General features: G+C 33.7%; 1 protein-coding gene across 5 annotated transcripts in view; it reads left to right on the top strand.

Moving 5' to 3' along the window:
- The window catches only part of LOC103696370 (exportin-7), a 49,182-nt gene extending 36,671 nt beyond the window's left edge, over positions 1 to 12,511 (top strand). For 4 of the 5 annotated variants that reach the window (XM_008777970.3, XM_008777967.3, XM_039118491.1 and 1 more), the window contains 5 exons: positions 1,024 to 1,170; positions 1,412 to 1,540; positions 7,397 to 7,495; positions 10,883 to 10,921; positions 11,851 to 12,511. In XM_008777970.3, the coding sequence (XP_008776192.1) occupies positions 1,024 to 1,170; positions 1,412 to 1,540; positions 7,397 to 7,495; positions 10,883 to 10,921; positions 11,851 to 11,988 (552 nt within the window). In that variant the 3' untranslated portion in view covers positions 11,989 to 12,511. Of the gene's footprint in view, positions 1 to 1,023; positions 1,171 to 1,411; positions 1,541 to 7,396; positions 7,496 to 10,882; positions 10,922 to 11,850 lie in introns of those variants that run through there. The other variant, XR_003383315.2, reaches the window with a different exon arrangement.
- Positions 12,512 to 12,897: the final 386 nt, after the last annotated feature.

Raw genomic sequence — 12,897 nt, 5'->3', positions numbered from 1 at the left:
CCATTTTTAATGCCGAAACCGTACCGGTGAGCCACGGGTACGGCTCGGAATGCGCGGAATCGTCCGGTTCAGAACGGTTCCGCATTCCATGCTTTGAATTGATCTTTTAGTCTGCTATCATAATTCTTCACTGGGTAATTAGATTGTATATTTTATTCTGTTTTAATTACTGAAATATTTGAAACCAACCTAACTTATCTGCTTGAAGTCCAGGTATTCAGCAATCTGATGAATTTGTTATTGTTGATTGGGTGGTCCATTTCTAAGGGCTGTTAGTCAGAGGTTCTAAACAACAAATAATTTATGCTTTAGAGACTGGGTGGGGTTGGTAGGGGTGTTTTATCATCTTCCCCTAATACTTGGAGCCCTTGAGAACACCCTAATAATTATAGTGGCCACTACTCTTATTGCCCCCTAAAAGGTCTTCTAACATATTGGCAACATCAAGCTCCTTATGATTGACTTGGATTTAAATGTAAAATTATATCTGCTGGACGTGAGCTGGATCCAGGCCTCTCTGGAAGGCTAGGCCTTGGCCTGGCTCTTATAAACTTAAGGGCCTAGGCAAGTCATGGACCTCAAGATTGAGGTAGCATGAAATCACTCAGTATAATTTTGTCTTTTTCTGACTAGGATTTGGTATGCGTTCAGAAAAGGCTTTTTTCTTTTTAAAAATCTTGTATGCTTTATATTTTTTATATTTCACATTAGAAAAGTCCAAAATTGGTAATTTTATGTTTTCTTGCATATTATTTATATTTCTGTCTTTTTAGCTTGGAGAACTATATCAGCATGCTTCCCATTCTTATAACAGGATTGGGGACAGATCAAAACTGATTTGATGGAATTGTGCGCAAGCAATTTTTTTCAAAACACATTTTGGTCATAATATTGTATTAAGTTTTCCTGTCTATGGTGTCACACACACATGATTTTGCTGCCTTAAAAATTGCCTTTTTTTTCTTATGGTTTTGAGGACCTTGTCAAATGAGCTTCACATATGATTTGTTTCTTCTCTTTCAGCTTACGAAGGCTTACTTTGCATTTCTGGAGGTTTTGTTCAACAACCATATTTCCTTCATTTTGAACCTGGATACAAGCACCTTTATGCATATTGTTGGCTCGCTTGAATCTGGTTTAAAAGGCTTGGATGCTGGTATCTCATCTCAGGCATGTGTTGCACTAAGTGCTTCATCCTTCTCGAGAACAAATTATCTATTTCTTTGCCTTTAATTTTGCTTTTTCCCGTGTTCCTTTCTTCACTCAAACACCTATCATAAATGTTGAAAGTTGAAACAATTATTAGTATGCTAAAGGATTATGACATTCTTAACAGAACATTGCTTGTTGCTTACATGTGTAATTACTTGTAAATTCTGTTTTATTTTAGCTAATGTTCTTTTTCTTTCAGTGTGCATCTGCAGTGGATAACCTTGCTGCATTTTACTTCAATAACATAACGGCAGCAGAGGTGCCCCCATCGCCAGCTGCACTAAATCTTGCTAGGCATATTGCAGAGTGCGCCAATTTGTTTCCTGAGGTAAGTGTTTATCATCTTGTTGTACCTAAAAATCATTTGCTGATGTGTTTATTAATTATTTTCAGTACATGATGTTTTTATCAGTTTGTATCTCATTAGTTTATTCCTTGTCAATTTTCATGTATACATGGATTCCATGAACTAAAATAACGTTTTGATTTTAATGGTTTCTTATGTATCAACCAATTGTTTATATTTTTCCCTTTTCATGTAATATACATAGTGCATCTTTCACTAAATCTGGATAGACCTGTACAAACCTGCAATGAACAGTTGTCACTAAGCAATTAAAATGCACTGAAATCAGGCATAACATTTCCTTGCTCAACATTTCAGTTTATAACAAAATAGCTGGCTGCAGGTTTGGGAGTGGTCGATCTAATTTATATGTTTATGGATTTGTCCTAGTTCTAGTTGGAACTTAGTCTAAATCCAGTTTTCCTTCCAAAAATAAGATTTCATAAAAAGTTAAAAATGATATCAAAGAATTATCTTCTTCACTTTATACAATTCATTAGCATGTTTTGTCTATTTTTAAAGTTCTAATTCATTAGGATAGTGTTAGGAGATGTCAGAGTCCATGTTGGTAATATGTGGAGAGAGGTTGGATCCACATATGCCCTTTAAGATAAGCAGATATATCAATTGATTTGACATCACTTAGGAAAAAGAAAAGAGATTGAGGTAGTTAAGGTTAGACGATCCAGTGCCAAGACTCGTATTGGTCAACTATCAGTTCGGTACCGTACCGATATACGGTACATAGTGGTGTGCCGGTTTTGAATCGGCATGTCATTTTTTTTTGTTTTCTTTCAATTTTTTAATCTTTAATGGAAAAAAATTGTTTTTTTTATTTTTGAATGATTTTAAGTCTAATTTGATGTTTCTTGATATTTTTTGATGTTTCTATCATCTTGGTACATCCTAAATGATGCTTCATGTTTTTTAGTGATTTTTCTACATTACCGTGATATTGCTTTGAAATAATGTTATCTTGGGGAGGCAAAAATTTTGCAAATCTGTGTCATTGCGTTTGCTACTCCTAGCCTTTTTCGTTAGCATTGGGCTGACACCAAATGTAAAGAAAAAATCAGCAATCTTGGCTTCACATGCTAGCGAAAATTTGAAATATTTTAAAATTAATAAGTAAGATACAAAACATATAATGATACAATCAATTGCATGTATTTAAAGTATAACGTACTTATCGATATCTAGAATCTTATCAAGTGGCAATCTTCCGTAGATATCCGGATGTTTAATACAGTCATGAGGCAAATGAACCAACTTTTCGAAATAAGCAGTGTTGTAGTCTTGTATGCTCATCTTGTAAGGTAGTGCTCTAGGTTATAACCAATCTCGGATATCTCACTGAAGTTCTGGCTTTAAGAGGTGTCCTCTAGCTGATAATACGGTTGTAGAGGGACTCATCCGAATATGCTAGTAGCAAAATCGGACCGGTAAGGTGCTCTAAGCTATGGGATAATAGCCACTAGAAGATGATGCTTGAGATGCACCATATCCATATATGTATGGATCATAGGATTCCTATGGTTGCGTTTAATAGAATCCAAAATGCGACTTAGAATCTGATATGTCTATGGATCCTACTTCACGTGTAAGGTCATTTGCAGTTGCATCATGTTCTCCTGAATGATCTCGAGGAGACCGTCTCCTATATGTAATCATATTCTCGTGGGCTCTACCAGCTTGTGCACTATGGTCCATATTCTATGTAGCATATGTAAACTGAAATTCACCAGTGAATCGAAGACCACCCTACGGAAGTGTTTCATGAACGTGGTCTCATATCCTCTACTTTTTCCCTAGAAACCAAATCCATGATCATTAGAACTGTCATCATTGCTCTCCCTGGCCTCTTAGTGAACTAACTCTTTTACTCTCTCCCTCGGGGCTGCAACTGCCTTTCTTTTTTCTTTCAAATTATGCTGAGCATCTTTGACCCTCAGGTAACCGCTATTTGAATCTGATTATATATAATATATATATATATATTTTATAAAAATTTATAAAAATATATACACAATAGGGGGATGAAGGGATTATGGACTTAATATTGATATTATAGATTATAGTTGTTTGTTAAAGGTCGAATTAGAAGTTTGGTGTATTATTGATTTTTACTTGATATTAGTTATATATCCAGGTCATTATACAAAGGTCCCTCTGTCCACTTTACCTTTCATCCTTTTTTTATTTTTTATTTTTTTGTAATTCTTGGTCTGGTACCCGAACTAGTCCGAATAACCCAATCCGAATAAAGATTAACCAGGCGATTTCAGATACCCGATGGATTTAACCTTTTTTGATGTGATGGGTTTGGGATATTTTTGGGCAAATTTTGAATTAGATTTGGATGGGTTTGGGTGTCAGGATTTTAAACGAGTTCCTACATGGTTAGGGCAAATTTTGCGGGTACCCTACCTATTGCTATTCCTAATACAGACGACATTAGAACCCCTTGCATTTGTTCATCTCCTTTCTCCATTCCTTTCATCTAGGACAAGAGTATTGCTCGTGCAGTGGCAAGGATGGATTGCATTTGATGCAGCAAGAGGCAGTAGTGAGCGCCAATAGAGGTGGCAGTGATGGCAGTAGCAATGGTGGGTGTCCAACCTTGGCAACATCAGTGTAGTTATTGGTCTCTCCCTCTATCTCTCCATTGCTCTTCTTTTTGCCCTTCTTCCCCTATTTGTTAGCCTTTATCCACCACTTCCCTTGTCTGTGTATATGTGACATGGATGAGCAGTCTCTAGTTGTTGATACATGTTGAAACGCCCCTTCTTAGTTAGACTGGCAAATCCACATAACATTGCTAACAATTGCATTAAGATGAAGCATTCAAAGTGTTTAGCCTTAAGAGGATTGAAGTAAGTCTAGGTGTTATTATGAGTATGAAGATCCATAAAGTATTTGAGCTTTGATTTTTTGACAACATTTAGTAAAGACATGCTTTGCTAGTATTGGAGCTTTGGCATATGAAGTTTTTCAACATAGAATAGAACGAAGCATTATCATAATCATAATCATAAAGTCTTTTTCCAACTATTTGGATCCGCCTTATGGATCCTCATTATGGCTACCTCTGATATTGTTCTAACTTTATCCACATCCTTCCTGACAACCTTTATCTGTGTTATCTTAGATCTTCACTTCTTTTCTTACCACTTTCAACAGATTAAAATACCTCTCCTTACTAGAGCCTCCTCGGATCTTCTTGTACATGTCCATACCATCTCCATCGAATTTGCATAATTTTGTTCTTAATTTATGCGACTTCTATAGCTCCTCAAAATTATTTATTTTTTATTTTATTCTCTTAGTTTTACCATACATCCATGTTAACATTCTTATTGCTACTACATTCAACTTATTTTCATTTTTTTTCTTTATTGCTTGACAATCTGAGCTATACAATATGGCAGGCCTTATTGTTTTATAAACAATTCTCTTAAATCTCTAAAATGTACGCATATTACATATTATTCTAGAAGCACATTTCCACTTCAATCAACTAGCTCAAATTCTATTACATATATCTCCATCTTTCTCTCTATTTTGTATAGTAGATCCTAAGTAACAAAATTCACCTCTTTATAGTATCTCTTGGTTATCAATATTATTTGGTATTGTACTTTCATTTCATTCTCACCAAATTTACATGTCATATACTATCTTTATTCTACTAATCTTTATACCTTATTCTTAAAGTTTTCTTTCGTAAGTCTAATTTAGTATTTAATCTAGTTTTCTTTTCATCAACCATCACCATATCATCCACAAATAATATATACCATGAATGCATGTTTTTGAATATTAGAAGTTCATCTATAAGTAGAACAAAAAGCTATAGACTTAATGTTGATCCTGCAAGCTTATAGTAATTGTAACTATACTTATGTAGTAACTCATAACACATCAATTCTCCAGCACTACATTCTCCAATTATTCCATTATAAATTTTATGGACGCCTTTCCTTCTGAAAATCCACCATATGCTTTCCCTAAGTCAATGAAGATCATATGCAGACTTTTCCTTTTTCTCTATAATTCTCAATCTATTGTCTAAGTAAAAAGATAGCCTCCGTGATTAATTTTTCAGGCATAAATCCATATTGGTTATATGATGTACTTGTTACTTTTGTTAATCTAGGTCTAGTTATCCTTTCTCATAATTTTATAGTGACTCATAAACTTATTTCCCTGATAATTAAAATAATTTTGGACATCATATTTATTCCTATGACAATTACTAAAATATTTCTCCTCCAATAATCTGGATTTTTCTTAGTTCTAAATTTCATTAAGTAAATTATTAAGCCAGTTTAACCCAATATCTTTGATGATTTTCCAAATCTCAAGATATTTTATTGGGCCTTAATGCAATTATCTTTTTACATTCTTGTCAAAGCTCTCTCCGGTTCACTTTTGTGAATTGAATGACCACAACCTTTATGCCCTAATTTTACTTTTTCAATAAAGTTTTCTTTATTAGAATTGTCATTTAATAAATTTCAAAATACTATCTCCATCTTTCTTTATTTTCCTCATCCTTCACTAATATCCTGTTATCCTCATTTTTAATGCATCTAACTTATCAATGTATCTAGATTTCCTCTCTAGCTTAACTATTCGATAAATTTTATTCTCACCTTATGAACCCAAGCTGATATGTAAATTATCGTATGCTACATGTTTTGCATTCATAGAATTTTTGCATTTTTCTTGGTCTCTTGAGATCTTATAAAATCCTTACCATCATTTGTTTTTTTGCCATTATTTAGAACAATCTTTTTTTTTTTTTAAATTTCAATTGTCTCTTGTACCTCATTATTCCATAGCAAAGTTTCTTTATTGTATATCTTCTCTCTTTTGATTCCTCGAAAACATCTTTTGCTGCCTTCTTACCACAATTAGCCATTTGCTCCTGCTTTTTTATTTAGTTCAATCCTTAAATTCCAATTTCCTTCCTTAATAGTTTATTCCTAAAATATATAATATTCAAATTTTTAGATTATTTTCTTTTTTCTTGCACTTGGTGTATAAATCAAAGATTAATAGGATGATACTCGTACGGGGTCGATACTAAGATGGCGAACTTTGCAACCTATGTTATGCTAAACTTTCTCATTGTATTACTTTAGAATCGATACATGTTCATCTTTCTCTTCTTTTAATAAAAAGTAATTTGTTTGTGATAAATTTGATCCACTGTTAAAAGTTACTAAATGCTCATCTTTCTTCTTAAAAAATGTGTTTGCAATATGTGTTTGCAATTGCGAGGTTGTTAGCCACGGCAAACGCTAGGATCGAATCTCCCAACAAATTTCTATCCGCAAAACTAAATCTATCATTTAATAGAATGCTGCATTATGCTTGCTCTGGTTTTGCTATTGTTGGATATTTTTATCTTTTTTGGGTTTTTGAAAACATTTAGTGAAAACATGCATTTTTCTACTATGAGAGCTTTACATTACAAATGTTTTTTCAGCATAGAATGTAATGTTGCACTATACTTGTTTCCTTTCTGCATATTCTGCAGAACCACAATTTGCCCTACTATCTCACTCACTCTCTTTCTGTCCCCACCCACCCACCCACCCGCCGCGTGTCTGTCTTGGAGATTTATGGTAGACCACCTTTTACTATATCTAATACTTGCTTAAAAATTACTATCTAATTTATGTAGTACATTGTTAGAGCATAAATACCACTAACATAGTTGGATACAGAATGCTTATTTACATTCAAGCTACCTTCTTTTGTGTAATATCCTTAGCTTGCTTTTTCCATTCCTTCCATTGCACTAATATATCTTTTCCATTTTTTGAACAGATACTCAAGACACTGTTTGAGATAGTTTTATTTGAAGATTGTGGAAATCAGTGGAGTCTTAGCAGACCAATGCTGAGCTTAATTCTTATTAGTGAACAGGTGACTTTCGTTGATTTGTATCTTGCACCTGTTGTTGTTTTTATATTGTATATATGCTCTATGCTAGAAATTCGTTTTGTGCAGAAGAATTCATGAATTGGATGCTGGCATATTTATGTCATAATTTATGGATAAACAGTCTTGAATGAGAGTTAAACTGATGTTGTTTGCATTTTGAATTTTATGAATTTTATTCATGCAACAATTCTTTGCATTATCTAGTTAATATCTGTATGGGATTCATACGTTTTTTTTCTAGGAAGTTGAAAAGTGCTGAAGTTTTATTTGTTGGAATGCTCTTAACTAATGAAAAGCAAACTAGTTTGTCTGTGTACCTTATGGTCTCATTTTTTTCATCCATAAAGTTTTGATGTGGGCCTCTTTTTTAGTCCTCCAAGCAACCAAGTTCATCCGAGCGAAGTATGTCAGCCAGATTGTGGCTTTTTATATGCCTATATATGTTCGGTTGGTTTTGACCACTAAATTGGAGGAACTTTGGCTGTTTGGATGAATGGATAAATGACTAGTTATTATATATTTTGCAAAAAATGTTTGTTCTTTCTATTTGGCATAATCTAATAGTTTCCTTTGGTGTAACTATTATGACATGAAAGATTTATTTCTTAAATCATTACTCAATATTTGCGTTAGATTATGCAGCTTACTACAAGTCTGCAACCGATAAACTTTATCTTCCTCCAAAAATGGGAATCAATAGTAAACTCAAAAATCCCTCTCTCATTAATATATAAAGGTTGGCTGTATGCTGTGTCTAACAAGTAACAACTTCGCCTTGTTTTGCTAACAAATGAATTAGACAACATCGTGTGACTTGATGATGGTGAGAAATGGGCAAGGGTTAGTTAAGCCATCCATAAACAACATGCCATGACTTGACTTTGGTAATTTGATTATTCTTGATGGAAGTGGTACAAAGTACAAGAGGACAAGAAGTTCTGTTCCAGCATTCAAATGGAGCAAAGGTAGGGAATGATGCTTGATAATGATTGTGTTTGCTACTGTGAGAATTGGAAGGTTAACAAGAAAGAGTGGAGAGTTAGAAGAGGGGTGATGACATGGAAATCACTATTTCAAACTCGTATGAAACTAAATTGTAAGATTAGTCCAAGGAACATGGTTAACATTACATGCTAATATATGTTTGGATGGAAAATAATGTTAGTGGATGGAGAACAATGTAAATTTTTGCATCAAAAAAGGATTAGTTATAGTTTAAAAGAAATTTATTTATTATTTACATTATTATGCGTAGGTCACTGCAAGGAAATATAGAGGTGAATAAGATATTTGTAAGTGGTTACTCAGGTTTTAGAGATAGAATATGAGATGAAAAATGGTTGACAATTATGTTTTAATAACGCTATTGTACTTTATTGATGTTAATATTAGAATATTGATATTTTTATTAAATAATATATGTTATATTAATTTTTAATTATATTAATAATATATTATATTTTATGCCAAATTTGCTTTATTCCTAGTCATTACCTATACTTATCCTAACATAGGAACCAAGTTAATCATTCCCTATAATTCACAGGAATAGATTTCTAGATTTGGAAAATAATTCCTGATTCCCATTCCTGACAACCAAAAATGGCCTATAGGGTATAGGAAAGGGTTATGGAACAAAGATGGGGGTTGGGGGGGGAAGGTAACACCAACCTTGAGGGACCAATTTGGTTTCACATCAGGAAGGTCAAAAATGGAGGCTAGTTTATGCTTCTTTATGAAAAGATTCATGGCTCATAGTCTTCATCAAATTGGATTAATCATTATAATGGAGTAGCAGAACAGGTGTCAATGTCTTTGGATTGTAACATAAATGAACACTAGGCCCAAATATTTTTAAACTAATCATAGATGAACTTCTAATTTTTCAGCTGTAATGTGGTTAAATAACTTGTAGGTCACATAATGGTAGTTGTGAGAAGGTGAATGGAATTTATGCTCTGTTGGGACATGGAGGAAACCTTTTAAGTTATTAATATTAAAATTACTAACTCAAAATAGAGTATATGGACTGCTATTAAAATGGAACTAGAAATGAAATCTTATTCAAGTGAACGAGCCATATACAACATATTGTGATCGACCTGGGATAAATTGTGGGGAAGAATGGAGAGATTGGTAAGGCTTGTTATAGGATTACATTTGGATGGATAAAATGGAGAGGTGATTTTTGGATCTTATGTGACTGATGCATGCCTAGTGACTTAAATACATCTATTGCAGTAGTAAAGAGGTTCTATGTAAATAGGATGATCATGGTATACATGAGAATGTTGAGATGGAAGTGTAATAGTGTTTGATTTGCTAGGATGACTTGTGTAATGAGATCATAATTGGCTGGATGGAGTAGAGAGGCGGTCTTACCCCTTAGATAAAAAAGTAGAGAGTTGCTTTTACTATAAACCACAGTTTTTGAGTTTTGCATGGTTCATTATGTTTGTGATAATAAAAAGGATCTTACTGTATGGACGTGGCATAAATATGGATGCCTGAACCTCCAACTCAGCTTCCTTGTTTTCCATAAAAGTCAACATTTGTGGTTCCAAGTTAACAAGATGTCACGGTTTTCCAGTTTAGCCATAAATTGATGTTTCTCCTTATCTCTCCTTATCTGAAGATGATCGTACTCTTTTTATGATATACATGGCCTTCCATATTGTACAAATTGCATCTGTGTAGCTTTCAAGCCTTTAACGAAAACCTATATTTAGTGATGGCCTTGTAAGTCTTGATGTAGTTAGCGGAGGTCTCTATTTGGTCATGTTCCTGATTATTGGTAAAGAATTAGTGAAGACAGACATGCAGTTTTAAGTTGGAACTTGCTAAGACATACAAGTATAGGCACTTCCATTGTATTCTTTCTTTTTGAAGAATAGTAGCTGAGATAATTGAGACTGCTAATCTAATCCATCAACATCACTGGAGCATGATGGTCATGGTTGTATGCTATGTATATTATTGAACGTTTATAATTTTTCTTGTTCTACATCATTTGTTATAAAAGATGTATAACATTATAAGTGTGGGCACTTTCTTTGTGTTATTTCTTACTGAAGAATAGTCACTGAGGTAATTGAGACTTTTAATCCTTTATTATCACTGGACAAGATGGTCATAATCATATCATTTGTATGTCTTTCCATGTTTATTCTTTTTCTTGACCTATCTTCATCTGCCATATAAGATGTTTTATGGTTAAGGCACTATGTTTTGTAAACTTTCTTTTATGCAAATGTTCAGATTAGTTCTGTATTTGGTTATTCTGAAACCTGCTATCTCAAATGATTTTTTTGTATTATATCCTGTCCTTGCCTGGATTCTTTGCTGACTTTACGTATTTTGCACCTGCAGATGTTCAGTGATTTGAGAGTACAGATCTTGGCTTCACAGGTTAGCATCAATTTCCACCTTTTTTGATCATTTGTACTATTGTGTTTTTCCTTGTCCTTGATCAGCTATCAGACCACTTGTTTGTAAATGTTAGCACATTTCTTTTATTATTATTATTTTTTTAGCCTCTAGTTAAGGCCTAGTTTAAGCGGCAAAGAACTAGATTTTAGGACGTGAAGATTTTGTCTCTCAGGTTCTTGTCTTTTTTAATTACAATGCGAGATATTTCATTTGATGTTTGAAAAGATACTGCTGGAAATTATGTTAAAATTCTTAAATCTTCTTATTTTCTTTGTTTTTGGTATAAAAAGTTGTTTCGTTTAGTATGTTTGGTTGCAAGGAAATTCATGAAAACGAATGTGCTTTTTCATGGAAAAGTAAATACTTGTTTGTAGAACTAGAAATAAGCCTTCCAAAGCTTCAATTTTCTGTTGAAACAAACAGAAACTTGGGGCCTCTTTGGTATGGTTGTTTTTGTGGTATTGTTGTTGTTTTGGGTTCTTGTTTCCCTACAAATAAGTGAAATACTGTCTAGAGATTCATGTTGGAGACGACATCTACATGGAAATTCTGCCATTCCTTGCTTTTATTTTCACTTTTTGTAAGCAATAAATCTGTGATGCCAAAATCTCTAAAGGTTTTATAAAACTATTTGAAAAACAAATGCATTTCCTTATGTAGTTGCATTCAGTCTAGCTCAATTTTCTTGGTTTTTTGAAAACAAAAACAGAAACAAAGGCAATACCAAGCAGGCCCTAGAATTCATAAAGTAGTTTTCAATGAGGTTCTCCTTGCAACCAGACCGTTAATTATCGAGACATACAATTCCAAGCAATCTATTTTCTTCCTTTTTTAAGAATCGTGTGCATCTACTGGTGTCAAGTTGCTCATTTTGTTTTCTGACAAAAATGTTGTTTGCTTATATGCAGCCGTCGGATCAACAGCAACGCCTTTCATTATGTTTTGATAAGCTGATGGCTGATGTCACAAGAAGTTTGGATTCGAAGAACAGAGACAAATTTACTCAGAATCTCACCATATTTCGGCATGAATTCCGTGTCAAATAGTACCAGCATAGTGGCATTACTTTTTTGGAGAAACCTTTCTGGCTGTGACCTGTAGATGCTCCATTCCATTATGCAACCGCAGTTAGATTTAATGCAGTCATGAGGGGAGAGTACTCTCTGTTGTGCTTATAGTTGACAATATATTTTGGTTTTTGGCTCCTTCCCGCGGTGGCGGGTGTTTATGGGGGTGGGAAATGGGAAAGGGAGGGATATATTTGCTACCATTCTCTAGAGAGTTGTATTCATGTAGGTTTACACCAGTGGTTCATTCTGGTCGTCTTTATATTGGGAATGAAAATATGTTGGGGTTTTTACAGGTTATTTTGTACAGCAGAATTTTAAAATTGCTGTAAGAGGGATGGTGGCTGTCATTAGGTTGTCTGAAACAAACATCCGTGTCTAAAAGATCTAATTCTTTTTCTCAAGGGGAAGAAAGATAAAAAGATGTAAATACTGCTGTCTCTTGTTGGAGCTGTTATATACATTACCTTTGTTATTTTATGTTCTAATATTTTTGTTACCAGCTCATCAGGCATCCATGGTTTTTGATATCTTATCATGGAAGCTTCTGTTTCTCACCCTTCAAAGAGGTATATGGTATCTGGTTAATGATTTGAGTTGTCATGGTGATGTGTAATTATTCCTGTTTTAGAATCTGTTCGTAACGCTTCATTTATGTCTTGGTTGGCTTCCAAATGCCATACAGTTTGTTTTCCGGTTGTTGCAATGAGATCCCTAACATCTGCTACTTAAACTAATGCATGGTATTTTATGAGAGGGTTCTTTACTCTCATACCTTCCTAAATATTGAAATTTATATAAATATTCTCTTAAAATTGCTATTTGCATGTATATTTTTATAAAATATTTATTTTGTATTTTTTTACATGTGTCTATATCATTTAATGT

This window comes from Phoenix dactylifera, unplaced genomic scaffold (genome assembly GCF_009389715.1).
Source record: "Phoenix dactylifera cultivar Barhee BC4 unplaced genomic scaffold, palm_55x_up_171113_PBpolish2nd_filt_p 000360F, whole genome shotgun sequence".
Taxonomy (NCBI): domain Eukaryota; kingdom Viridiplantae; phylum Streptophyta; class Magnoliopsida; order Arecales; family Arecaceae; genus Phoenix; species Phoenix dactylifera.
Note: the sequence above shows the minus strand (reverse complement) of the source record. Positions and strands in the feature narration are given on the sequence as shown.